The sequence below is a fragment of the Gavialis gangeticus genome, unplaced genomic scaffold (assembly GCF_001723915.1).
Source record: "Gavialis gangeticus isolate Ggan-Ray unplaced genomic scaffold, GavGan_comp1, whole genome shotgun sequence".
NCBI lineage: Eukaryota > Metazoa > Chordata > Crocodylia > Gavialidae > Gavialis > Gavialis gangeticus.
In genome coordinates, this window is record NW_017728993.1 from 57,273,059 (window position 1) to 57,298,759 (window position 25,701).

The 25,701-nt window shown below is 45.6% G+C and overlaps 1 protein-coding gene across 3 annotated transcripts; it reads right to left on the bottom strand.

The window, feature by feature from the left end:
• Window positions 1-19: 19 nt before the first annotated feature.
• On the bottom strand, window positions 20-24,870 carry NPL (N-acetylneuraminate pyruvate lyase). 3 transcript variants are annotated; one of them, XM_019501755.1, is made up of 11 exons: window positions 24,751-24,866; window positions 19,412-19,485; window positions 19,008-19,095; window positions 16,015-16,072; window positions 13,728-13,803; window positions 7,392-7,484; window positions 5,793-5,941; window positions 5,559-5,605; window positions 5,121-5,205; window positions 2,228-2,267; window positions 20-383 (listed from the first exon to the last, which is right to left on the bottom strand). In XM_019501755.1, exons 1-11 carry the CDS (start codon window positions 24,813-24,815, stop codon window positions 223-225), a joined length of 936 nt encoding a protein of 311 aa, XP_019357300.1. In that variant the 5' UTR covers window positions 24,816-24,866; the 3' UTR covers window positions 20-222. The 3 variants fall into 3 exon arrangements, with proteins under 3 accessions (XP_019357300.1, XP_019357301.1, XP_019357302.1); XM_019501757.1 differs by lacking the exon at window positions 2,228-2,267 and having other exon boundaries at window positions 282-383; window positions 24,751-24,870; XM_019501756.1 differs by lacking the exons at window positions 19,008-19,095; window positions 19,412-19,485.
• Window positions 24,871-25,701: the final 831 nt, after the last annotated feature.

Sequence of the window (25,701 nt, forward strand, 5' to 3'; positions counted from 1 at the left end):
TGGAAGATACCAAGCCTCTGCCCTATGGTGCAAAGGCAACTACTGTAGAGTTTCCCCTCCACATAAAGCTAAGAGAAAGAAGGTTAGTTATAGACCACCAAGGTCACCCCTGACAGAAAGTCAAATTCCCTGAAAAAAGTCGGTGCGTCCCAGCAGGGACATTCAGGTGGATCACAACAATGGAGAAAGGCCCCAAACCTCCAGATCCACATTAATATCAAATCACTTGGCTGGGTAAGTGGTGAGGAATGGTAGGCTGTCCAGCTTGGCTTTTGCTTTCGTGATAAACTCTTCAGAGGCACTCATGAGTGGAAGTCGTGGGGGACCCATTGGAATGCCAGACAAGGAAGTCACGATCGCTTTAGTCTGTGCAACACCGAAACCTAGGCGGGCAAAAGGAGAGCAGGTTACCAAACTATCATCCCACTTCAACATACACTACTAAACGGGGGCTCTAAAATATTAATGGAACAAACTTTTCAGCTTTTGTGAAATGGAGGACTAAGCCCTGGGTTTAAACACTTCTCAGCAGGGAGAATGGTGCAATCAGGTAATATCAGAAACCACCCTTATTTAGGCATACTCTCTTCCAAAAGGTATCCTACACAATATTTACTACATATGCTTACATTTCCAAAAGTAACTCTGGAAAAGTGGCTTTGCAGGGGTTTCCAGTTACTCTTTGTCTTCTGGATCAGCTTAGAGTTATTTATGTATTTAATACACAAACATTTCCTCTAACTCTCAACTTTGCAAACCCAAGCCAGGAACCCACAACAGACCTGGCTAGTAGGGTTGGGTGAAGCTTCGGTCCCTGATTCAATTCGGTGGAGATTCAGCCTGATTCAGTGGCTGAATCTCCGAATCCAAATCAAATCAGAGGACCCTTTAATCTCTCTGAATTGAATCAGAACCCCCCGAATCAATTCGGAGAGATTCGGACATAGACACAGTTTTAAATGTTTTTTCTACATACCTCTTGGTAGCAGGCGGCTTGTGAATGCTGCAATGCTGGGGCACATGGAGTGTCTCACAGAAGCGTGGCGGGCTCCCCACTGCACTTGGCAGCAGACCCGGGAGTAGACCAGAAGCACTTCCGGTCCACTTCCGGGTCTGCCAGAGCTTGTGTAGTGGGCCCCCCCATGCTCCTCTGGCTGGTGACTGGTGCCTCCTGGGTCTGGGGGGACACCCAGGGTTCCCCTGCAGCCAATCGCTGAGCTGGGAGGATGCGGGGGGGGCCCCCCCTCGCACGCTCCCCAGCAGACCCGGAAGTGGATCAGAAGTACTTCCAGTCCACTTCTGGGTTTGCTGCCGAGCACGTGGAGGGCCCCCATGCACTCCTGTGGGACGCTCCATCTGCCCCATCATTGCAGTGATCATGAGCTGTGCTGCTACAAGGTATGTAAAAAAACTTTTAAAGCTGTATCTATGTCTGAATCGCTGATTCTCTGACTCAGCATCGAATCTTCAGATTTGGATTCGGACAAATTGAAGCAGGGACAGTGATCTGAATCAATGAATCAAATCATTGTCCCTGATTTCAGGCCGAATCTGAATTGAATAGGGCCCATTTTGCACACCCAATTGGCTAGGTTTACATACAGGTTCTGAAACAACATTTTTATTTGACAACTTATTCATGTACAAATCAGAAAGAATCCACTCTTCCAAAGCTATCTTGGCTCTGCAGTGCTAGCAGCATAAAAAAAACTAGCAGTGGAGTAAAATATAGCTTTGAAAACATATAGGGAGCATTCCTGAGCTATAAAAAGTATTATTTTTTGAGTAATTTTTCTGCCCATAAAAGTGCATTAAAACTCTTGGGCCTGACTTTTCTCTCTCATGTACTTCTGCACAGGTGTAACTCTGAGGTAGACACAGTTACTCCTAAATTACAGTAGGGAAGGGGAGAAGAGCATCAGGTCCCTTGGGTTTATTTGTCAGACTAATTTTATTCTGTCTGGAATTGAGAACACCCCAAAATAATGGAAATAGAAAGGAGCTTGGGATGAAAAAATGCATAGGAAGAGTCAGGATAAGAAGCAAGCAAGCAACCTAGGGCACATTTTGAAAGCTGCTGATAGCTCAAGAAATGGCAGACATGACATCTACTCTGTATATCTTTCAGGAAGGAATTCCTGGTGTAGAAACCTGGGAGCGCTAGTGACATTCAGAAGCTTGCTATCCATGTGTTATGAGGGAAGGATGAATCTAATGCAGCACCTACCTAGTTTGAATACAAAGCTGAGGAATTCCCCAATACAGAACTAGAAGAGACAAAGACAAGAGTACTGTTATTCACTTCTTTACGTATACAAGAGACAGCTATTCAAACTGTATTATATACTTGTACAACAATAATATAAATACATATAACTAAGCAAAAGTCCCCCCTGCCCCCTTCCAAAAGTATAAAATGACCCAAAAGGACTAGGTTCACTCAGGCTATCACTCTCATTCAACCTGCTCCCTTCACCCAATAGTCTGAGAAGGCTGCTGAGTCTTGCACCACGCTCTGAAGGCCTACAACTCAGACCTCTCATTCCAGAGGATCCTTGCTAAACAACCAACTGCTTTAGCCGCTAGTCCAGGGGTAGGCAATTATTTTGACTGGAGGGCCACTTAATGAGTTTTGGTGAGCTGTTGAGGGCTGCACACAAAATCTTTCAGAAGATATCATTTTAACAAATTATAGATGAAAAACAAATTGCATACTATAAAGCAAACATCTACTATAACATATTCTAATTTTATTTTAAAAAATAATTTTTGTCCTGATTTATGTTTTTTGAATAGTGTGTATAGAAACAATTGCATAATAGCTCAAAATTAAGTCTTACTTTCATATAGTGGGAGGAGTGTGTGGGGGTGGGCATGTAGGCGGTTGTGGGTACAAGCATAGGTGTGGGGGAGCATGTACATGCAGGGGGCTGCCTGCACACTAAGTCCTGGGAGCCAGATGGTGGTGGGTGGTGGGGAAGAAGTGCAGGGGAGTGTGTACAGCAGACCTTGCACAGGCAGTACTGGTGCAGATGTAGTCTACAACCCTGCTCCTGGCCAGCATCTGGTCCTGCAGCACTCCGCATGTGGCCAAGCCCCACATTGTCCAGACACAACACATCCTAGCATCAGCCATATGCTCCTGCCAGGGGCAGCGTGTGCCTGCACTCATGCCCACCCACTAGCTCTAGATCCAGCCAGCATGCACGACTTCCCAGTGGGGCTGCTCCTAGTGTGGCTGCAGCTACCTGGGTACTGCTCAGCTTCCCCTGCCTCCAGTGGCTCTTCCTCTTCCTGCCATTGCTGCGCCACTCCAGGCACATGGGCGGGGGGGGCCGGCGTGCGCGCAGCAGTGGTGGAGAGGGGAGCTGCAGCCAGACAACTTCTGCCCCAGCATGTGTAGCTCCAGCTCCTGGCTACCTTTCAGCCACTTGGCCGCCTACAGGTGGCTTCTCATCACACCAGGTGGCCAAGTGGATGAAAGGTAATCTGAAGCTGAAGCCCCATGCACTGGGGCAGGATCCTCCTGGCTGCAGCTTCCCTCTGTCTGAAGCAGCACAGCAGGGGAAGGAGCAGGAATCACATGGGGAGCCAAGCAGTACGCAAGTGGCTGTGGCCCCACCCAGAGCGACCCTACCAGGAAGCTGTACATGCTAGCTGGGGCTGGGGTGTGTGGGTGGGAGTATACTGTGAGCTGTCCCAGGTAGGGGCAGGCTAGTCTCAGCCCCATGCAGAGTGCCACAGGGGCACCCAGGGGCCAGTTACAATCACCTGGTGGGCACCCAACAGCAGGCCGGATCTGGTCCACAGGCTGTATTTTGCCCATTCCTGTACTAGTCCGTCCTTTAAGAAAAACAAGGAGCTGAGGGGTTAATCTGTATGCTCCAGACTGAGATATGAAAATGGTACATCATTTACATATTGACTATACCATCACTCACATATCCTTCTTACCCTCCAATTGGCCTCAGTGTAAGAAGGGCAAAGGCACCCCAACCCAAGGAATGCTGCATAGAGAACCCCCATGCAAAAAGCTATTGCCTACTGTTAACCAGCAAGTTACTCAAAAATGGCTCCATCCACTCCCAGTATGATTTCAGGCAGAACAGAAATAGCTGCCTGGGAACAGTGTTAAAGAACACTGACATTTCTAAACTAATCAGCATGGATACCTGTTGATTCTTCTATACCAGAAGGAGACTGACCCAGGCAATCAGTGTCATTCCTATACCATGTACAGGCCTGAAACCAGACAGGCTGGTGTCTAGGAAAACCAATATTACAACAAAGACCATCATAACCTTCTCAATAACCTTGCCCTAGATTGGGAGCTTCAGCAGAGACAGGTGGAACTATTTCCTGAGCAAAAATCTCATTAGTGTCAATGAGAGTTTCTTGGACTTTGCTTCCTTCAGAGAAATTGTAGATAATTTCAGCCAGTAGTTGGCTAGATGTCTCTCTCCTGGCAAGCCAAGAAGGACCTGAGTCCAACTCACAGGCTGCTCCTCAAACCTACCATGCTGGGTGGTCACAACAGTCTGCTGAAGCAGGGTATTACATTACTAAAGATGCTATAGCTGTCTTTCAGACATGGAACTCAGTCTGAATTGGGCAGGAGAGCCAGGTGGTGTAGCCAGGTAGCCCAGACTAGTCAGAAGGGGCTGTGAATGCACATGCACTGGAAGGGCAGAGGGAGAAGGCTGGGTGAGAGGAGTATACACTGGAATGTGAAAAGGGCCAAATCCAAAGTGACCATGTGCATGCATGTGATTGGGACTAATCCAAACATTCCTGCCCATAGGAAGAAAAGAAAAACAGTATCTGCTGCACACATGGTTTTGATGGCTGAAGAGCAGGTTACCCAAAGGGAAGAAAAGCAAGCTGTGACTGGTTAAAACAAGATAATGCGTAAATGCCTAGAGTGTGTATTTAAAACATAAACAAATGGATTGCCTGGGTGCCAGACAGACTGGTTGTTGGTGGTGGTGAGAGAAACCGGTACAGTACAAGATATATAGGACATGGGGAAAACCCAGAGTGAAAGAATTAAGCCTCAATAAAAGAAGTTTAAGGGTGGAAAGAAAGGCCACCCCTGTTACAGATAGGTGGAGATGCCATACCTGATACTTCCTAGCTAAGGCAAAGTCCTGATTTGCATAAGCCTGGAACATCAAGTTGTTTGCTTGGCCCAAGTAGTTGTAAGTGCTGCCAAAAACCAAAGAGGAATCAATAAGCAGTGCTTAGATGGGCCATTGTGATCAGAGTAAGTTACACCCAGGTTTTGTAGCATAATGTTTTATTTTCAGAATGTAATCATTCTGACCTGGGGAGGGGCCAAGGGAGCTTGACATCCCTGCTGTAGACAAACCTATATTTGGATCTCATTTCCATCTGTGAAGTGGGGTACAATAGCACCCCCTCCCCCCTCACAAGGGCATTATGAGGATGCAAAAATACATTAAAGATTGTGAATGCTTGGACACTGCAGCAACTGGGATCCCCACCAGAGATACCAGGAATATATAGCAACAAAACATAAGAAGTACAAAAGAACTGACCTTCCAACTGCTCCAGTTGCCCCCACTGCCAGAGCACTTAACAGTTGCTAGTTGGTGAAAGACAAAGTGTTTTACTTCATATAATAGAAAAATAAAGGAAGTAGAAGCAGTAAAGGTACAAGGCATTACAACGTTTGGGATTAAATTCCACTCTGGGTGGCAACTGTTCTGACACAACACATCTTAGCATCAGCCATATGCTTTTAGAGTATTGCTAGAAGGGGAGGCCCTTACCTCATCCACCCCGTAGAGTAACAGAAATTGCTCCTTGTTATACTTGTCCATACACTGCGCAAAGTCCAAGAGGTCTGTGTCACTGTATTTCACGCCTTGGAAGGTGGGGATCTGCTTTTTTATTCCATCCAACAGGTCCTCAATACAAACTGCACAGAACACCAACCTCAAATGAAGCATCATACCTCAGTACCATGAGATGTCCCTGCTCTCCTCCCCAAAAGCATCACCTTCCCCCAGAGTTCACTTGGGCAGAGACAGACTTGCTCCTGTACAACTTTCTGCTTTGTGGTCCACATTTAAGAGCTTGGTTACTTAAACTGCTCTAAAACAAATAGTAAAAATATCTCTGAAATAAATGAACAGGTGAACAAATGCACTTGAGGATGATTATATCAGTACCATGATATTGTTCAAACAACCTTTGCACTGATACCTGCTCCCCTAGATCTTAGTTCTTGACAACAGCCAGGATTACAGTGATCAAACACACACCTCACTCAGCTGAACAGCTCCTATCATTTTGCTACTAGTGGCTTTCTCCCACCATTTTTCAGTTCCTGGCTTGTACATTATTTATAACAGAGGTATCAAAATAATTTGGCCCCATGGGTCAAATCCCTATCCACTTCTGACAGTGGGGCAAGCAGTAGCAGTATTAGCCACTGTGGATGTATTGGGAATGACGCATCACGTGATATACAGATGCATATCGTAGGGAGTTGGGAATTACCCACAGAATAATATATACACGTTCCCTGAGAACTGAATAGAAGAATGTATTCAGATTATTAGGAGAAACTTCCTCACCAGGAGGGTAGTAAAGCACTGGAACAGGCTACCCAGAGAGGTTGTAGAATCTCCATCTTTGGAAGTTTTTAAGATCCGGCTAGACAGAGCTTTGGCTGGGAAAATATAGTTGGGCATGGTCCTGCTTTGAGCAGGGGGTTAGAGTAGATGACTTCCTGAGGCCCCTTCTACCCCTAATTTTCTATGATTCTGTGATTGTAGATGAATGGATAAGGTGAAGGTACTTAACACATACCTGGAATGGAAAATGGTTGTCTAAGGACTTGTGGACTTTGGATAACTAAGGCCCCTGGCTGATGGAGGCTGGATAGTGCAAGCTAACAAGTTACATGCAGAAAACTGATGGAGTCTGAGGCAGAAGCTGCATTTTAGGGTAAAGTGCAAGGTAAGATCATATCTAATTCTTACAAGTCTTTGTTCTTATGTTTCTATCTGTCTCAATATTCCTGCTTTTAAGATTTCTCTTGTTTATGTAATACATCTTTTTGTTATATCTTAGACCTTACTGATCATCTGTGCTAAGGGGCATTTCAGAGCAACTGGCAAATACAGACTGGTTACTCCTACGGTGGTGAGGAATATTAATTTTACACAAAGCCAGATAAGGGTATAATTCTTTAAGCTGTCAAAATTTCCTTGACTAACTGGTAAGACCTGGCCTAGGAAGCTGGCTTGGTGGCTAATCTCATCTTGTTCTTAGTGGTCAAGTAGCAGACAGTGGAAAGAGGTTTGAGGCTGACAGATGCTCCTGAAAGTGAGAGCACCCTGATGTGGACAAGTGGTACTTACTCTTTACACCTGTTAAAGGAGGAATGTGATAGTAGTAAAATGGAATGTGAGGGGCTTCAGATGCAACTTCCTTTAAGAAAGCAACCAGGGCATCTGAAAGAGAGAGTGAAATAAAACAGTCATATACTGAGTCATGGGAAGGAGGTCATTCCAATGAAGAGGACTTCAGGTTCACAGGCTTGCTCTGGGGAGCTGCCATTGTCCCATCTCTTTGCACTCTGCAGGCATATTGTACAGGAATTAAATATTTTATGACCACTCTAGTGGTCCCCACTGCATATGTTTCAGAAGTCAACAATACCACAACATGTATATGCTCTTGGCTTTACTTATGGTACTTGGTTAGAAAACATACAGCATTTAATCAAATACAAGATGAGGTTTTTTTTCCTCCAGCTGGCATGGGGAAAAAAGCCCCTCATCTTACATTTGCATACAAGGAAATCTCACTAAATACACTGTCTATCATTAACCTGCTGTCAAAAGCAGCATGTGCTCAGTCATGAAAACTAACTATAAAGTTGATTAAATACAGTCAACACTGAGCGTGACTATAAAACAGGGGCTCCCAAACTGTGATACATGTAGCACTGGGGGGTACACAGGAGAAATTGTGAAATGGCAGATTTAATTTTCATTACAATGATTGGCATTTAAGGAGTTAAAATATAAAACATATGCTGTAAAGGATACGCAGACAGCTGGTAAATCTGGAAGTTGGGTCTGTAAAAAGAAAAGGTTTGGGAACCTCTGCTATAAAACACATAGCCCTTGTGGGACAAACAATCTGATGGGAACCTAGCACAAGGATAGTAGTAACCCATCTGAATAAAACTTAATGGTGGGGCCCATTAAGTGTAGTCCCCCACACCACCAACTCTTTTTAAGTCATGGTGAGCCACTACACTGCATACATTTTTACTTCCTCTTCACTCCCACAACTGAGCTGTGCCTTTCTTTCCCATTTCCAATGATTCCTGTTTCTACACCAACCTTAAATGTCTGGCAAACATTACCAAATGGGGCCCCAAACAGTTCAGGACCCAGAGGCCATGCAGGACTACCTGCAGGAGCTCACCCAGATCCTTGGGGGGTGGGGATGAGGGCCAGAAGCTGGTGGAGGAGTGGACACTGGAGGAGACCACAAAGACTCCCCACAGCTTAAAAAATTATAAGACTCCTGGGACAGAAAGCTTGCTCAAGGAGTTCTACATCACCCCCTGGGACCAGGTGGGTCCAGACCTGCTGAAGGTATATAGGGAATGGCTGCAGGAGGGCTACCTGGAGGCAGGGATGGATCAGGGCCTCATAACCCTTCTTCATAAGGTGGTGAGGGAGGATTTGAAGAACTGGGAATCCATGACTCCTGGGTCAGACAGCTTGCTCAAGGAGTTCTACATCACCCCCTGGGACCAGGTGAGTCCAAACCTGTTGGAGGTGTATAGGGAATGGCTGCAGGATGGCTACCTGGAGGCAGGCATGTATCAGGGCCTCATAACCCTTCTTCATAAGAAGGCGGTGAGGGGAGATTTGAAGAACTGGGAACCCATGACATTCCTGAACTTTGACCATAAACTGATGGTCAAAGTCTTGGTTGAGTGCTTTAAGTCTGTTACAAGTGCCATGATCCATGAAGAAGTCATGCACAGTGCCAGGGTAACTGATCCACAAAGCCATGCTACAACTGCAAGACATGCTGTAGTACCAATGGGAGAGAGTGCGGAACACAGCCATGCTGAATCTTGACCTGGAGAAAGCTTACAACAAAGTGTCTCACAGGTTCCTGTTAAAGATGCTGAAGAAAATGGTGGTCCCCCTGACCTTCATCGCTTGGATAAAGATGCTGTAAACTGAAGTGAGGAGCAGGGTGCTGGTGAATAGGTTGCTGACTGCCCAGATCGCACTGGAGTCAGGCACCTGGCAGGGCTGCCCATTTTTCCCCAATCCTGTTCATCTGCATGACAGAACTGCTAACCCGGTAGCTCAGATGAGATCCTGGGATCAGCGGAATGAAGATCCTCATGGGAAGTGAGGCAGAAACAAGGGTCCTAGCCTACATGGATGACCTCAATGTCCTGTGCAGTGACAAGTAGTCAGTGGAAAGAGTGTTACAACACACCCAGGTATACAGAGCAGTGGCAGGGGCCAAGCTCAATGTGAGCAAGAGTACCTGCCTGGTACTGGGTGAACTCGGGGACCTGCCGGCCCTGGGAGTCTCTGTCCCACACAAGGTGGTGAAAATCCTTGGGGTGGAGTTCAATCTGGAGCTGAATGGATAAGGTATGGGAAAAGACTGAGGCCAAAGTGAAGCAGAGACTGGGACTATGGAACACGCATCACCGGTCAATAGGGGGGCATGTGGTGCTCATGAGGATGGTGTTGCTACCAGTGCTTATGTACATCCGGTCTTCCCCCTGCCCCCAAGAGAAAGTTGTCCATAGTATCCAAAGAGCCATGTGCATCTTCTTTTGGGGCTCCAGATGGGAGAATGTTGCAAGGACCACGCTGTACAAGACTAAATGGACAAGGCCTGTGCTAAGACTTGCAGCAGTTTCAAGAAGAAAAAAGAGGTAACATGCATCCATTCTGGATGAACTAAATGCATGGGTATTACATGCAGATTGCTACAGCCGTGTTTAATGTCAAAGTTATTGCTTTCAAATTTGCTCCTCATTTCCATGTGGACCAGACATTTAAACAAGACTAAATGTTTAACAACATTCTCCTGTTCCGCTACGCCAAGTACATGGACCAAATCTGCAAACTGTCAACTGAAGCAGATTGTAAAATGGCTTGTTTTATAAGATAGTTTGCAGGGCACCTGCTGTAATAGTGGTACACACCACTAAAAGAACACTTCCAGAGCAAATACAAACTGCACAAAAAGGTTCCAGTGACCCTGGCCAACCACCATAAGATGCAGGATGTGGTAAGGGTAAGGGACAAGACTGTCACACTTGGATATACTACTCAGCAATAGCTGCCAGGCCATGTGACAGCAAATCTTCCACATAAACCTGCAGAAGGAGCATAAAGATTTGAACTGGCAGGTAACCCACTGGGCATTCCCCATGTTGGCACCGAATCACAAAGGAAGGCAGAGGGGCCCACTGAACTGCACCAGGCAAACCTACTGGTAGAAGGAGGAAACAATCAACCACCTTCTCTGGAACTGCCCATACACCAGAGAGATGTGGAGGAGAACAATCATGAGGACACGATGGTAACAGGTTATGACCCTCACCAAAGAGGCAGTGCTGTTTGGACACTTGACCAAGCAGCAAGGCACCCTTACAGCTTGTTTCAGCCAGTTCATCTGCTTCAGAAGTACCCTGTAGAAGACCAGGAACCTGCTCATGTACAGGCATACAAACCTCCCATGTAAGGATTGTATCAGAATAGGAGCGAGTGAGCTGCAGGTGTACTACAGGAAGGCAAAACAAGATGACAGGGAGAAGAGTAGAGGACACATGGAAGAGAAAACACTGGCACAAACTGTGCAGAGGTGGGACAACTGGAGAGGATAACAACAATGATGATGATGACAGTAACCAGTGAAAGGACTGGGGAAACAGGCATGGATTTGGGAGGGGGAAGAGGGTGCTGAGGCAGTCTTCTACATGATTGGATTGGGCAGAGATAGGGATAGACATGTGGGCAGTGGGTGCACGGTTATGGCTATTGTAATGGGGATGACGATGGTTTAACTGTAGATGTGTCATGGACTGCCAGGTGAACTACTGAGACAGAACTGTAAAGATACAGTGATTTTTTTTGGTGAAAAAAAAAAAGGTTTGTTCTACATATAAGCAGGTGCCAAAATGCTGCTCAAAAGTGTGTTTCTGGAATACCTGTGCTAAAACTTGCAGTAGTTTCAAGAAGAAAAAAAGGTAACATGCATCAATTCTGGATGAACTAAGTGCATGGGTATTACATGCAGATTGCTACAGCCATGTTTAATTTCAAGGTTATTGTTTTCAAATTTGCTCCTCACTTTAATGTGCCCAGGGAGAGCAGGGCAGTAAGGAAAGGGGGAAGAGGCTGCCAAGGGAAGAAGCTGGGGAGAAGCAGAGAGCAAAGGGGCTACCTGACCCCCCAGATGTATTTTCCCTGCTGTAGCAGTGGGAGAGAGGCAAATTCAAGGCAAACCTCTAATAGTTCGAGTCTATGTGGCAGAATGCCACCTCTGTCTCTCCCCAAAAACTCTGCTGTGACAATTTGATTAACATGGTCACCTGCAAAGGGCAGACATCCCATGGGCTCTAGGTAACCCTAAGGTGTAACCTGAGCTGAATACATTCCAGAGGAAGGGGGAAAACCTGCTCCCTCTGCCTACGTGACTGGCATCACATACCTGGGTGGGAAAGCTTAAGCTCCCTATTGTTCTAAGCAATGCCAGCCTGACTGGGAAGGTGCTAGAGACCCTGCCAGTCTACCCGGCAACCAGTGATGCATTTCAAATTGGTTGGCTGGCACCCAACAGTTGCTGGCCTTCATTGGATCAGGTAAACGAGGTTATAAGGGCTATATAAGTGAAGGACTGCCCAGAAGGAGGGGCAGTAGCCATGATGAAAAAAACTCAGAAAGAAGCTGGATCATCTGAAACTTGCTCTCTCTCTTGAAACTCATGAGCAATGAACTGCTTACCTCCAGAGGGAATCCCCACCTGCCTTGCGATGATACGTGTGAGTAAGCTACCTGAGCTCTAACTAGATATATAGCTTTCAGTAACTCAGTTGCGTGATCAAAGGCTACCCAGCCACCCTGCTCACTCTATGGGATTTCTCTGATATTGCTCTACTCTGTACCCTATTCCAAACCTACTCCTTGTAACCAATAAAGTTCTCCTTTGTACCTAGCATGGGAGACTTATTGGGAGAGGGTCTAAATTATGCCTTGGGATTCCCTTGGTTCAGTGGACCAAGGGAGACCACTATTTGTGCTTCAGACCAAGGGAAGCACCCCAAGTTCTTGCTGTGAGTCAAGGACTACTAGGCCTGTGTTTCCCAGGAGGCACAGAGCCAGGATCAGTCCAGACCCTGGGTGGTGGTGGCGTTGCCCCCAGACTAGCAGGTGTCCTCCAGGAAGGAGGTGGGCCAGACGTGAGGCGCCCCCAGGGAGGCACTTGGAGCCTGGAAGGTGTGTGGCTCAGCACAGGAGTACTCACTAATGGCCCACCAGTCTACACCTGTAAAACTATAACAAAATTGTAAATATTCCCTAACTAGAATCTAATTATTGGGCAGTCATCTTATAATCAGGGCTGTCTTTGAGTAAATACAATAATTATTTGTGCTCCTATAGTTTCTTCATTTTGTGAATGTCGTGCATAAATCAAAACACCACAATAAATTGTTATATTTTCTAGTAATATGATACACACAGAACCAGGAATTGATAATACCTGCAAGGCTCAGAGGTGTGTCAGTTAGAGGCTGATCAGGCTTAGGCTATCTGGAAGGGGTGTGTGAAGTGGGTCCTATTCGATTCGGATTTGGCCTGAATCAGGGGCAGTGATTTCATTCGTTGATTCAGATCATTGTCCCTGATTTGATTCTGCTGAATCCAAATCCAAAGATTTGATGCCAATTCGGAGAAACAATGATTCGGACATAGACACAGTTTTAAAAGTTTTTCTATATACCTTGAGGTAGCACGCATGACTTGTGAACACTGCGATGCTGGGACACATGGAGCGACCCACAGGAGTGTGGGGAAGTGGGGGGGGGACCTCCACGTGCAAACCTGGAAGTGGACTAAAAGTACTTCCGGGTGCACTGGGGAGCACGCTGGACTCCCCTCCCTCCCCTTGCTTAGCAATTGGCCACAGGGGAACCCCAGGTGCCCCCCCAGACCCAGGAGGCACCAGTCGCTGAGCTGGGGGGACATGGGGGAGCCCCCTGCATGCTCCCTGGAAGACCCAGAAGTGGCTTGAAGTGCTTCTGGTCCACTTCCGGATCTGCTGCCGAGCATGCTGGGGAGTCCCCACGCCTCTGTGAGACACTCTGTGCGCCCCAGCATCGCAGCATTCAGGAGCCTCTGCTACCTAGAGGTATGTATAAAAAACATTTAAAGTTGTCTTTATGTCTGAATCTCCAAATTGATTCAGAGGGTTCCAATTCGATTCAGAGAGGTTAAAGGGTCCTCTGATTTGATACAGATTCATAGATTGAGCCACCGAATTGAGCTGAATCTCTGCTGAATTTAATCAGGGACCGAAGCTTTGCACAGCCCTACTATCTTGCCCAGAGTATATTGCTAATACTCTTGAGTGTTCATGAAACTGATAAAGAAAAGCATCTCACAGAGTCTGACAACCACAGCAAGTCTACTCACCTTTGTTTTTAGGTTTAAAAAAAAAGGGGGCTATTGCAGAGATGCCACTGGCTCCTATTTCAGCTGCATGTCTGGCCTAGAAAGGAAAAACAAGAGGTATATATATATATACACAGTAGATGGTTTTCACATATATAGAGGAGAGGAACCATATTGATTGTTACATTCCACAGCTATGAATGAAACCCTAAGAAAAACGTAAGTTATGAACCAAGTCAGATCAGAGGTCAGCGTGAGTTGTGCCAGTTTACACTGGAGATAAATTTAACCTTTCATAAACAGAATGGACTACATCCATGTCTAAGCACACTGTACCTGATTAATAAATAGTATCCCAGGCTAATAGCTTTTATCTTCCCTGAAATAAGTTAGTGTCACTGGCTCCATTGTAAAGATAGGGAAAGAGAGACCCAGGGATTCAGCAGCTTGCCTGCAGCTACTGTTGTAGAAATCAAGAAGAGCTGGCAAATCAGCACTTGGCTCCCTAAGATTTTTTTAAAATCCCTCCTTCCATTTATTTACATGACCTGGATTCCCATCCTTCCCCAAGCAGTTACCCAGGAAACAAGTGAACTTGGACTGAAAATTTCTCTGCCTCCTTGCCCCTCATATAATTTCTGAACCACCATGGCTACAACATCACTTTTACACTACCATATGCATGTACGCATACACAGAGGCAAGGGATAGCCAAGAAAGAGGAGTGGGAGGGTCTGGAAGACTCACAGGAGATAGTGAAGAAGAAATAATTGAGAAAAAAAAAGAAAGGAATGAAGGGGAGATGTGGAGGAAGCCAGGAAAGATATGTTATATTCAGGGATCTAGATACTACCGGTAGCTAGTACTTTTGGGTTGCTACTGAAATGTACAATTGATCTAATTAACTTTTCCTAATCCACCAATCACTGTAGTATTTGCATGTCACTAGCACAATACTACTAACCCTCTTTGCATTTTCATGCAACTTATGCTGAATTGGGGGATTTGTTTGTGTAGGACAGCAGTAGACCTTCAGTCACTTATATTTTCAGGTTGTCACCCTTTCTCCAGAAGCATCCTGATTTTGACAAGAGATTCTGAATCCTGCACACCTACCCAGCAGCATGTTAAAGAATCCCTGAGACTCTTCAGGACGTAGCAAACACCATAATGCAGCAGTACTAAAGTGACATCAGGACAACCACCTCATGACAAGCTGATAGACTTCCAGGAGGGCTCTTCCAAGCTTATGTTCCTTAAGTTAACTGTTTAACATAAACTTTCAAAATTAGAAACCTTATATTAAACCTGTCCACAACTGGAGTACAGTTCAGGGCAGTGAGGCTGGCCTCTCCAATTAACTAACTCACAGTAGCCTTACCATCCCAGGGTAGCTGGGATTTTTCCTAAAAATGACCCATGGTAAAGCCATTAACATAATTTAAATTATTACTGTGTTTTCTGGCATACAGCATGCCCTGGAATATGCACATCTTGTTTTTGAAAGGCAGAATGAATACATTTCCCCCCCCCCACAGAGTTATGGCCATAAAGAGCAGGGACACAGTCTAATCTTCAGGTGACTCGGCCTCTTTTTCCTGATTAGGTTGTGAAATAGGAGGGGAGAGATTAGGAGCAGGTAGCAGACAGCAAAACTGCCCTAATAAAGGTTAGCAAGATTAGTGGAACACCAAAAGCATGAAAAAGGAGAAATAATAAGAACCATTAAATCAACTGACTGCCTTAACTGCCTAAATTTTTATACCACAACTTCTGCACTGTGGACGAGGAATCAAAGCAGGGTGCTTCTATTTCAGACAGCAGATTAGCTTCTCTGATTAATGCAGTTACCCCAATTTTGGGGGGATAATTTTGGAGGTGGGGAGGACCAGGTGAGTGCTATATGCAAGAAAACATGATAACTGTGTTATTGAGATGAGTGGATTAGTTCACGTGAGGGACACCAGGTAACTTTCAGATGGGTTTCTTTACAACTAAAAACATGATATATATATATATAAACCCACATTGTTTTGCATTTATTCAGCACTTTGGACAAGGAAGTCTTTGTTCATGATGGGGCTCCAATAGTAATACCTTCTGCACAGTAACACCACCACCAGGGAAATGTTGGTAAAGCAAACCAGCTCAATCTGATTAGACTCAGCACTTGTGTTCTCAAGAATTAAGAAGGTCCCCCAAGATGGAGAAGAAATGGTAACTTGCATGTAAACTCAGGGGGAAAACAAACAAATACACAAACAGTAAGATAAAGGAAAGGGGTTAGGAAAATATCATATACACACACCAGTTCCTTTGACTCTGGTAGACTTAATGCTCCCACGTGAATGATCACATGTTCCAACCTGTACAAGAGAAAAAACAAAGAATTATGGCAGTTTAGCATTGGTGAAGGGTACCAGAGAATTTGTATACGAAGCCCAGTATTTAACCCAGAACAGGTATTTCACAGAGCTGTTAAAACTAAATGAGATCTAGAACTAAAAGTGTCAACACGTGACAGGAAGATTAGTCCAGCACCCCACTTCTTACTTCCCTTCCACGCCCAGGTCCTGATGCCATAATATAATTCCTAGAGTTTCTGCCTTACAACAGTACACTGATCTTCCTAAAATAGACGCTCTCCAGGTTCTCTTCTGCCTTGCCCCTAGTGGAGTCAGATTTGTACATTAGGGCTGTGTGAAGCTTTGGTCCCTGATTCAATCTGGCGGAGACTCAGCCTAATTCGGTGGCTGAATCTCTGAATCCAAATCAAATCAAAGAACACTTTAATCTCTCTGAATCTAATCGGAACCCTCTGAATCAATTAAGAGAGAATTGGAAAGATTTGGACATAGAGAAAGTTTTAAATGTTTTTTTGACATACCTCTAGGAAGCAGGGACTCGTGACCACTGCAGTGCTGGGGTACATGGAGTGTCCCACAGGACTGCGGGGGGCTCCCCAGCACGCTCGGCAGCAGACCCGGAAGTGGACCAGAAGCACTTCCAATCCGCTTCTGGGTCTGTTGGAGAGCACACGGGGGGGTGGGGGGCTGGTTCCCCTACACCCCTCCGGCTCGGCGACTGGTGCCTCCTGGGTCTGGTGGGGGCATCTGGGGTCCCCCTGCAGCCGATTGCTGAACCAAGGCAGCATGGGGGGGCCCCCCTGCACGCTCCTCAGCGGACTCGGAAGCAGACCGGGAGTAGTTCCAGTCCACTTCTGGGTTCGCCACTGAGCATGTGGAGGGCCGCCCTGCATTCCCGTGGGACGCTTCATGCGCCCCAGCACCGCAGTGTTCATGTGCCACGCCTGCTACCTCAAGGTACGTAGAAAAATTTTTTAAAGCTGTGTCTATGTACAGATCGCTGATTCTCTGAATCAGCATTGATACTTCAGATTTGGATTTCGCCAAATTGAATTAGGGACAGTGATCCGAATCAATGAATCAAATCACTGCCCCTAATTCAGGCTGAATTTGAATCCAAATCAAATAGGCCCATTTTACATACCTCTACTGTACATCTCTGTGAACAATTCATGGTGCTTGACACCACTTTACATAGATAAAAACGAATGTGCAGAATACCTATCATGTTCAGCAAATTCGGAGAGCTAATCTTAAAGCTGGATAAAGAAACACCCATTATTTTTTCATGGGAAATGTCATATATTTTTAACAAGAAACTAAACCCAGATTTCTCTTGGGAACATACAAATCACACACACTCTCCTCATCCTACCTTCTGAAATATTTTTGTCTTCTCGTTTCTGCCCTGCTTCCCAAAGAATAATCCCTAAAATGTAAAGCCAAATAAAAACTTTCTGGCAAAATGTTTGTTTTGTTTTCACTGGTACAAACCAGTTCACATCACCTACATTTGACTGTCTCCCCACCACTATGAGGACTGCCAATTCCCTGGTTGCAAGGAGATGGGAGGAAGGAGCTGGAGCATTCCCATCCCTGCCCAAATGTCATGGAGCAGGAGTAGGGGGAGGATGCAGAGGGGAGACAAAGCCCTAATTAGTCTCCCTCCCTGACTGATTTCTCCCACTTTTACCTACATGAGTATGATGTGGCCTAAGATCTATAAAATGCTTCCAGGTCTTTGTGTTGTGCTAGCTGATCGATATTCAGCTTTCTGGAAGCTGCTCCATACCTGCCCAATCCTTGGTATTTCATCAAGAACATCATGCAGCATGCTCTATGGGAGAAGGCATCCTTGGCCATGTGTGCCCATATGAAATGTAAGGCAAGTAGCCTTGTCTATTTCAGAAAATTCATCCTGTGCTGATAATAGGGGTCAGCGACAGGTTCAGTAAAACCAATAGTGAGCATGGTTTAAATTCAGTGTGACCTATGGCCAGCCACACACACAGCCATTTTACAAACTGCAGTGTACCTTCTGCACCTTCCAACAAAACAGTTTAACATAGGCCCAGCTGCATTTACTGCTGAAACCACCCAACAGCAGGTAGTTTTCTTAACTGGCAGGACTTATAAGTGCTGTCTCTCTCTCCCTTCCCTCTTACTTCTTACTATTCACACCATTCCTTCATTCTACAGAGTCATCATCTTGCCTTGCTAATTCTGGGCACCACATTTGTTGCCACCTCCTTTGGCCCATTGTTTTTCTTACTTTCTGTGTCCCTTCCTTCTCTTTTCCACACCCCCTGCTTCACTTTTGGCACGGGTGTCAAAGAGGGCAAAGATAAGCAGTATCAAACTATAAAAGATATCACAAAGGGAGGACAGAATAGTGATTAGGGGATTGCAACTTGGGTCTCTGAAGACCTGGACTTACTGTGTCACTCTAGGCCTTGATTCCACATCTAGAAAATGGAAACAGCTGCATTTCTTTACCTCTCAGGGGTGTTGTGTTCAATATATATACATATATTGAAAGACTGTGAGGTGTTGCAATATTGCTTTTACACAGGCCATGTTAGTGGAGATAAAAAGATTTCTTGTGTCACATCACTCATTTCTTTCACTATTCCCAAATCATTCTAAAAGGACATCTCCCAAAATATCCTTCCTCCCCTTCACTAAAGGAATGGGAAGAGAAGACCCAGAAGCCCTACCAGGAGTGGAAAAGAAGTCAGTGATTCATGGAAGGCTGAGTCAGACAGGACTACAGTTATTTGTTTTGACACTTCTAGCAACATCCCGATAAAGGGGCTGGGGAAAAAAATAGGGGAAGTAACTAGAGGATGTGACTTTGCACAATTAAATCAGATCTCTCTGCTTAGCTAAGCAGTTATATTTAGGCAAACAGAAATGTTTCCCCAGAGATGCTCACTTTTTTTTCCCTTGATTCACCCATTCTTCTGCCAGCTGCTTCCTCTCCTGCGAGCTCAGCGCCAGCCCTTCTCCTGTTGTGCCATTCACTGTTTCAAACAGAACACAACACACTCATTAAGGTCTGGCCAACCTGCAGAGGCTGTGCCAGTTTTATTCAAGGCAGATCTTTACATTTTTCGAAAGCACTGATATAAAAAAAATGGTTCCTTTTATTCTATCCTGTACAGAACTGGAACTTTGGGCAAGAGCAGATCCTATAAGTTTAGATTACGCTCTCTTTCACCGAAAAGCACATTTTTATAATACTTCCATCCCCTTACTCCACCCCGTTTTGGCTGACAAGACACAGTACATCTGTATCCCATAAGAAGAGGCACAATGTAATTTCTAATAAAGACTTACCAAAAACATTTTTCACTCCCTGCTTATCTACCAGGTAATCCACATACTGACCAATCACAGACAGGTTAATTTTTCTGAAATAGAAGAAAATAAAAAAAGGAAAGGCTATAAACAACATTTGTATTGAAGGAAGCCCTGTCCAAGTCCAAATGCTAGTACATTTCTCCCTAACACATTGGCAGGGACACAAGTATAGATTAGACCAAAATTCTCACATGCTTTCATTAGGATGTAGGGGAAACTCTGTACATGAAGCATCTAATCAGGATACTAGGGACTGAGACTGCTGAGTCTAGAAAGTGTGCTGTACATCAGGGGTGTCAAATTCATCTGGCCCAGAAGCTGGTCTGAGGGCCAGACTGGGACCAACCCCCTGTGGAGTAGCTATGACGCTAAGTCCAACTCACGTGCCATACGCAGCATGTGCCAGCCCCCAGGGCTGGCATAAGGTACACACTGCCTGCTGCCCACAGTGCATGGGCTGGATCTAGCACTGCAGACAGCACAGGGCATTGGTCCAGGGTACTGCATGCAGCCTGTGCCCTGGACTGTCTGTGCCACCTGCACTGCCAGGTCTAGTCCATGTGCAATGGGCACCATGCATCCTATGCTGACCCTGGGGGCTGCATACCTGGGGGCTGCACAGCAAGCCCTGCGGCCAGTATGTGCTGCCCGACATGTGCTGAACTAGCCAAGCACACTGCACACAGCAGGGGCTGGCATGGGGCATGCATTCCAGGCTGACCAGGCCCGCATGCTGACTCCAATGGTGGTGGGGTACTTTGTGGAGCATGTGGCCCATGTCAGCCCTCTGTGCCATGTGCAGTGCATACAGCTGTGCGCCACGTAAAGCATGCACTGGCCCTGGGGTGTGCTGTGGCCTCTGGGGCTAGCCCGGGCCATGCCCTTCCCATAGTGCATGGGCTGAACATGTTACTGCACATGTCCCATGGGATCCAGGGCACAGGCTGCATGAATCCAGCCTGCATGCCACATGCAGTGCACAGGGCCAGGGCTGGTGCGTAGGCTCCATGGGCCAGTTCCAGTCTGCAGGCCATGTCTGACAGCCCTGCTGTACATGAAACCTAATTTGGGGTTTCTGGAGCAAGAGTCTAAGCCTAATGAAACATAAACCTAGATGTCATTGTTCTGTCATTGCTACAGGGTATTAAACACTGTATTTTTCCCCCGGGGTTTTAATGCATACACTTTAAGATTTCCTAATTCTTCCTCTCAGTCTTGACCCTTTTAAATCCTCTGCCGCAGTGGCCAAGCAAACTGACTCCTGGAAGGAGGTAACGAACATAGGTAGGAACCTACTGAAATTACAGCAAGAATGCACTATGCAGCAGCTAATTTAATCTGGCTATTTTCACAGCATGCCCCACCACCCCTCTTGACTGGCAGAGGAGCCCTGGTGGCCTTCCTGCTGATCAGCCAGGAGGCAAAAGCCACAGTTTTAAAAATGCTAAGGTTTTTGCCTCCCAGTTAATCAGCAGCAAGCAGCAGGACCATCAGGGCCCCTGCCAATCAGGGAAGGGGGGAGGGCATGTGGCAAAAATAGCAAGATTAAAGAAGCCGCTGCAGGCATCAAAAATTCCTAGGAACATAGAAGTGGAAGGGACTTCCTGGGTCACTGACTTCTGTCTCCTGCTATTGCAGGCAACCACATCCTATAAGTCCATTCACAAACTGATCAAGCTTCATGGTCAAACTCATTACAGTTTCTGACTCCACTTTTTTGGGAAGCTGTTCCAGAACCTTGTTGCTCTGATGGTTAGAAACACTACTTCTCCTTTCCAGCCTAAAATGTATTCATGGACAGTGCTTACTCATTTGTTCTTGTCCCAACACTATCCTTTACCTTAACTCTGTCTTCTCCTTCTATGGGGGTTCACCACCACCAAATTTACAGTTAACAATCAGATTCCCTTCTCAGCCAAATAAGCCAACTTTTTGCCTTCTCTTGCAAGATACATACTCCATTTCCCTGATCATCCTTCTCTGCATTTGTTACATTTTGAAATGATCTTCCTTATATGTGGCAACCAAAACTGAACAAAATGTTCCAGATTATGTTGTAAAATGGCTTGGTATATCTCTATCTCTACTGGAAATACAGGTTTCCCTTGCTTTATGCTGTACAAGCATTCCTGGAAAGTGATGCGTAGCTCAAATTTGCATAAAGGGAACCCACTTTACAAAGTAACAAATAGGGATACATTCCAAGACCTCAACTGTACTGGCCCCAAGACCCATTTCTACCACTTTTACAAGACAATTTTGGTACTCACCAACAGCAGACAGTACACACAAGCACAGTGTGATGGTACCATAATGGGGATGGCAACTACAGAAATGTGTTGCAGATAATGAGCGAGGAGCACAGATCTACACAGGAGACTATATTTTGGTGCGTATCACTCCCATAATGCACTGCACAAAGCAGCTGACTGCGGACTTCCACCACACCAATTGCATAAGAGTAAATTTACCTCATGTATGACAAATTTTGGTTTAAAAAGGGTCATCGCGTAAGAGTGAATTTGGACATACACAACACATAAAGCGAGGAAAACCTGCACCTTCTTTGATACAAGGTGGGACTGTTTGCCTTTTCACATCATATTGGAGACTGACAGTCATGCTGTGATCAACTATTACCCCCAGGTTTTTCAATTCTTCCTCATTTCCAACTGAAGAACTCCCAGCTTATAGCATTAATTCATTTTATTATTCCCCAAGAGCATGGCTTCAAACTGGGTACTACTGATTTTCATTTCAGTCCCGACAGGGTTTGTGCAGGCAGCTGACGTGAACAAAATGAATTCTAGGAAGTCTTTTTAGGTAGTCTTTCAGATATGAGTGCAAAAAAAATCAATTCACTGTCTCTTATTTACTGCTCTTTACAAATGCAGAGATAAGATAGATTGAACTGAATTCTATTCTTTCTTCTACATCAACAGAACTGTTTGCAAAATTCCATTAATCTGTGCAAACTTAGGTTGGCTCAGGCACAATGGATTGTGCCTGTGTCAACAAAGGATAATTTGTCCTTCAGAACTTTTATTGCTGGTGGATACATGAAAGAACAGCTTGTCTCCAAACCAGGCTGAGTTTGAAGAAAAAAAGGCAAGGGGAAAAATATTAACTTAACTTTAAACTGAGCATGCTCACTACAGAAACCAGAGCGAAACATGGAATTGTATGGCTCAGAACTGGTTAAAAAAATGGTGAAAATTTTCCCTTTCTGAAATATTTTCACCAGCTCAGCAGTGATCCATTTCTGCAGTCACAGAACTAAAGTGAGACCAGAGACTGGTTCCAACATCCTTAGTCAAAGTCTTTCTCACCCTCCCCACCCCTTGGTATTCCACTAGATGGGTCCAGGCTGCCCAGTCCTGTGGTGTTGCATTTCATTGGTTTGTATGCCTGTTGCTTGTAGAGCACTTAGAAGTTATTTAAAAGAAGGTCACAGTAAAAATATTATTATTCACAGCTTCCCCTCCCATTGGATTCTTGGATACTCACCACCTAACCTCTCCAAGGGATGGAATGGGCCATGGTCTTGGCTCAACCACAACTGAGACAAAACAAACCACTTTCATCTGTCACAGAATATGTGTGTTTCTCATACTGTATGTTGTAGCTTAAGAAGCATTAACACTTGAATAGGATGCTCTTAAGTCATGAGAAAAACAGCACAACTCCTGATTCACTATCCTCTGGGAATGGCGGGGGGGCACATAACAACTTACTCTGGCAGTGTAAAGAGACTGTAAAGAAGGCAGGCAACATATCCTGCATCCCAACAGTCTCTTTCCAGCCAGCATAGGCCTGACAGTAAGGATTCTGCACAAGTTATGCTCCTGGCCCCTTGTTTAAGTTCCCTTTGTGAGTCAGGGAGCTGGGGAGACCAGAACACACTATGACTATTCTCTGCTTCCTGAGGACATATGGAAAGGAGAAACGAACAGTTCTGTGGTTATCCAGTTTATACCAGGAGCCAAGAAGCCCCTGCATTAACGAAAGACGTAGATGGCTTAAAATCATCTCTGCCTTTCCCACCCCATCTCACTGTCCTTCTTCAAATGCAAAGATGGGGTGACAGAGAATAGGGGCCTGAGAGTCAAGATTTCTTGTTCCATTTCTAGCTCCACTACACAGAAGCTGTTGGACTCTGGGCTACTCACTCAGACCCTGATAGTTAGAACTGCTGAATGTCTTTAACTACAGTTAAGGAGAATTGCATATGCTCAGCAGCTATAAAAATCCAGCCAGTGGCTTCTGCATGGCAATTTGTTAAAATTAGGGTAATAATGCTTCTTCACCACATAGGTGTAATTAGCTAGTGGTCGCAGAGTGCTGTATGTGCCTCCCATGGACATGGCTTGTATAACTGCACACAATTTCAAGGACTAAACAGACAGCATTTGCACAAGTGTTGACAAGTACCCAAGCTAGCCTTCATAATCACAGGATGCAACCTGCTAATAACATCTGTCAGACGTTACCTTGACCCCTCTCTTTGCTTGCACAAAGACAGAATAGGCCAGGCTGTGTTCCACTTGTGACAGAGTGAAATCCTGAATGCTTTGTTTCTCTACAACCCCAGATCACATCTACTTATTTACAAGTCAGAATGCTTTTCCCCATTCCCATGCCTGCAAACTTAGCCTGAGTTCTGAAAATCTAGTTGGAAAGATTCTAACTTGTACTTTAAAGACTTTATAGTAATCACTTGTTACACAAATGCTGTGCTAACAAATGCACAGCCTGGAATAGAATACCAGTCACTCTCTCACTACTGTCACACACATATGCCCCATGCTGTATGCTGGGGAGGCCAACCTGGGGTACACGTCACAAGTGGCACAGGCAACCTCTGTGTGGCACACCAAAAAATTAGAGCTGGAACAGGCAGCATTGTGGCAGATAAGGCAGAAAGCAGAGCAGCAGATTGGTCAAGGAGCCCAGGGCAAGAAGCAGAAACAGAGCAGAAGATAAGTAAGGGAGAGGAGATTGGAGTGGCACTCAGGGAGGATGTAGGGCTAATTTGCAAGATGCCTGCCAAAAAGGTTGAACCCCATTGCTCTGTGTCACCCATCACAGCTGGAATGGTAAAAATGATTAGAAAATTGATTTTTTTTTCAATAAATAGTTGTAGACAAAGAAGTAGAGAAATAAGGGTCTGGGATAAGAGATTACAGTACATTCATTCGTTGATTCTGTTAAAAGTCAGGATCATAATGCTTCTTCAGCACACAGGTATAATTAGCGTTAACAGGGGCTTGCCAATTTTGACAGCATCCCTTGTGCTGGTCCACGGTAATATTTACCCATCTGAAGTCAACGGAGTGACTGTAGCTGCCACAAGACCCTGCAACTTCTTTTGGGATGCCATTGCGCTGTGGAGAGAAGTCAGAAAGAGACAAAAATATCTATATATTCCTTTGTTGACAGGAGAAGCAGATTCCGAGTAACCTCTGTTAATGACAAAACTCTACAGTCAAAAGTCCAGAACAAGTGGACTTCACACATTTCTTGGTGGGGGAAAGGGAAGAGATTGTGTGGAACTTGAGAAAAACAAGCAAATGCAAGTACGTATATCATAGCAGCAAAGACTGAGCATGGGGGAAGGTAGCACCCAGTCTAGGTAAAATGCAAAGATGTTTTACAACATGTGTGTGCATGTGCATTCAGTTCTCTGTGTGGGTGCACACATCTGCAGTTCTCTGTGTCTCCATGTGCACGTGTGCTTCTCTGTATGTGCACATGTGCATGTTTCTCCATGTGTGCATGTGCTTGTGTGTGTGCACGTTACTCCATGTGCGTATTTCTCCGTATGTGCATGTTTCTGTCCGCATGTGTGCATTTCTCCATGCAAGTGCTTCTCTGTGTGTACGTGTGTGCATTTCTGTGTGCATGTGTGTTTTTCTGTGTGCATGTGTGTGCGTGTCTCCATGTGTGCATGTTTCTCTATGTGCGTGTGCATGGGCGAGTGTGTTTCTCTAGGTGTGTGTGTCACTGCAAATCACACCCCCCTGGGGCTGACAGCACTTCCACTGGGTCTCTGCTTGAAGCAGAAGTTTTCTATCAGCCCTGGGGTCAAACCCCTCGGTGCGGACCCGGGAACAAGGCAGGAGCCCCGCACCTTAAACAGGACAAGGCAGGGAGCGGGAAATGGCCCGCACCCTGCTCGCTTCCCCAGTGCAGGGGGTGCCCAGGCCGGACCCCAGCGCTCGGGGGTGCGGGGGAGGCAGGTGAAGTCAGGACCAGCCCGGGCGCTG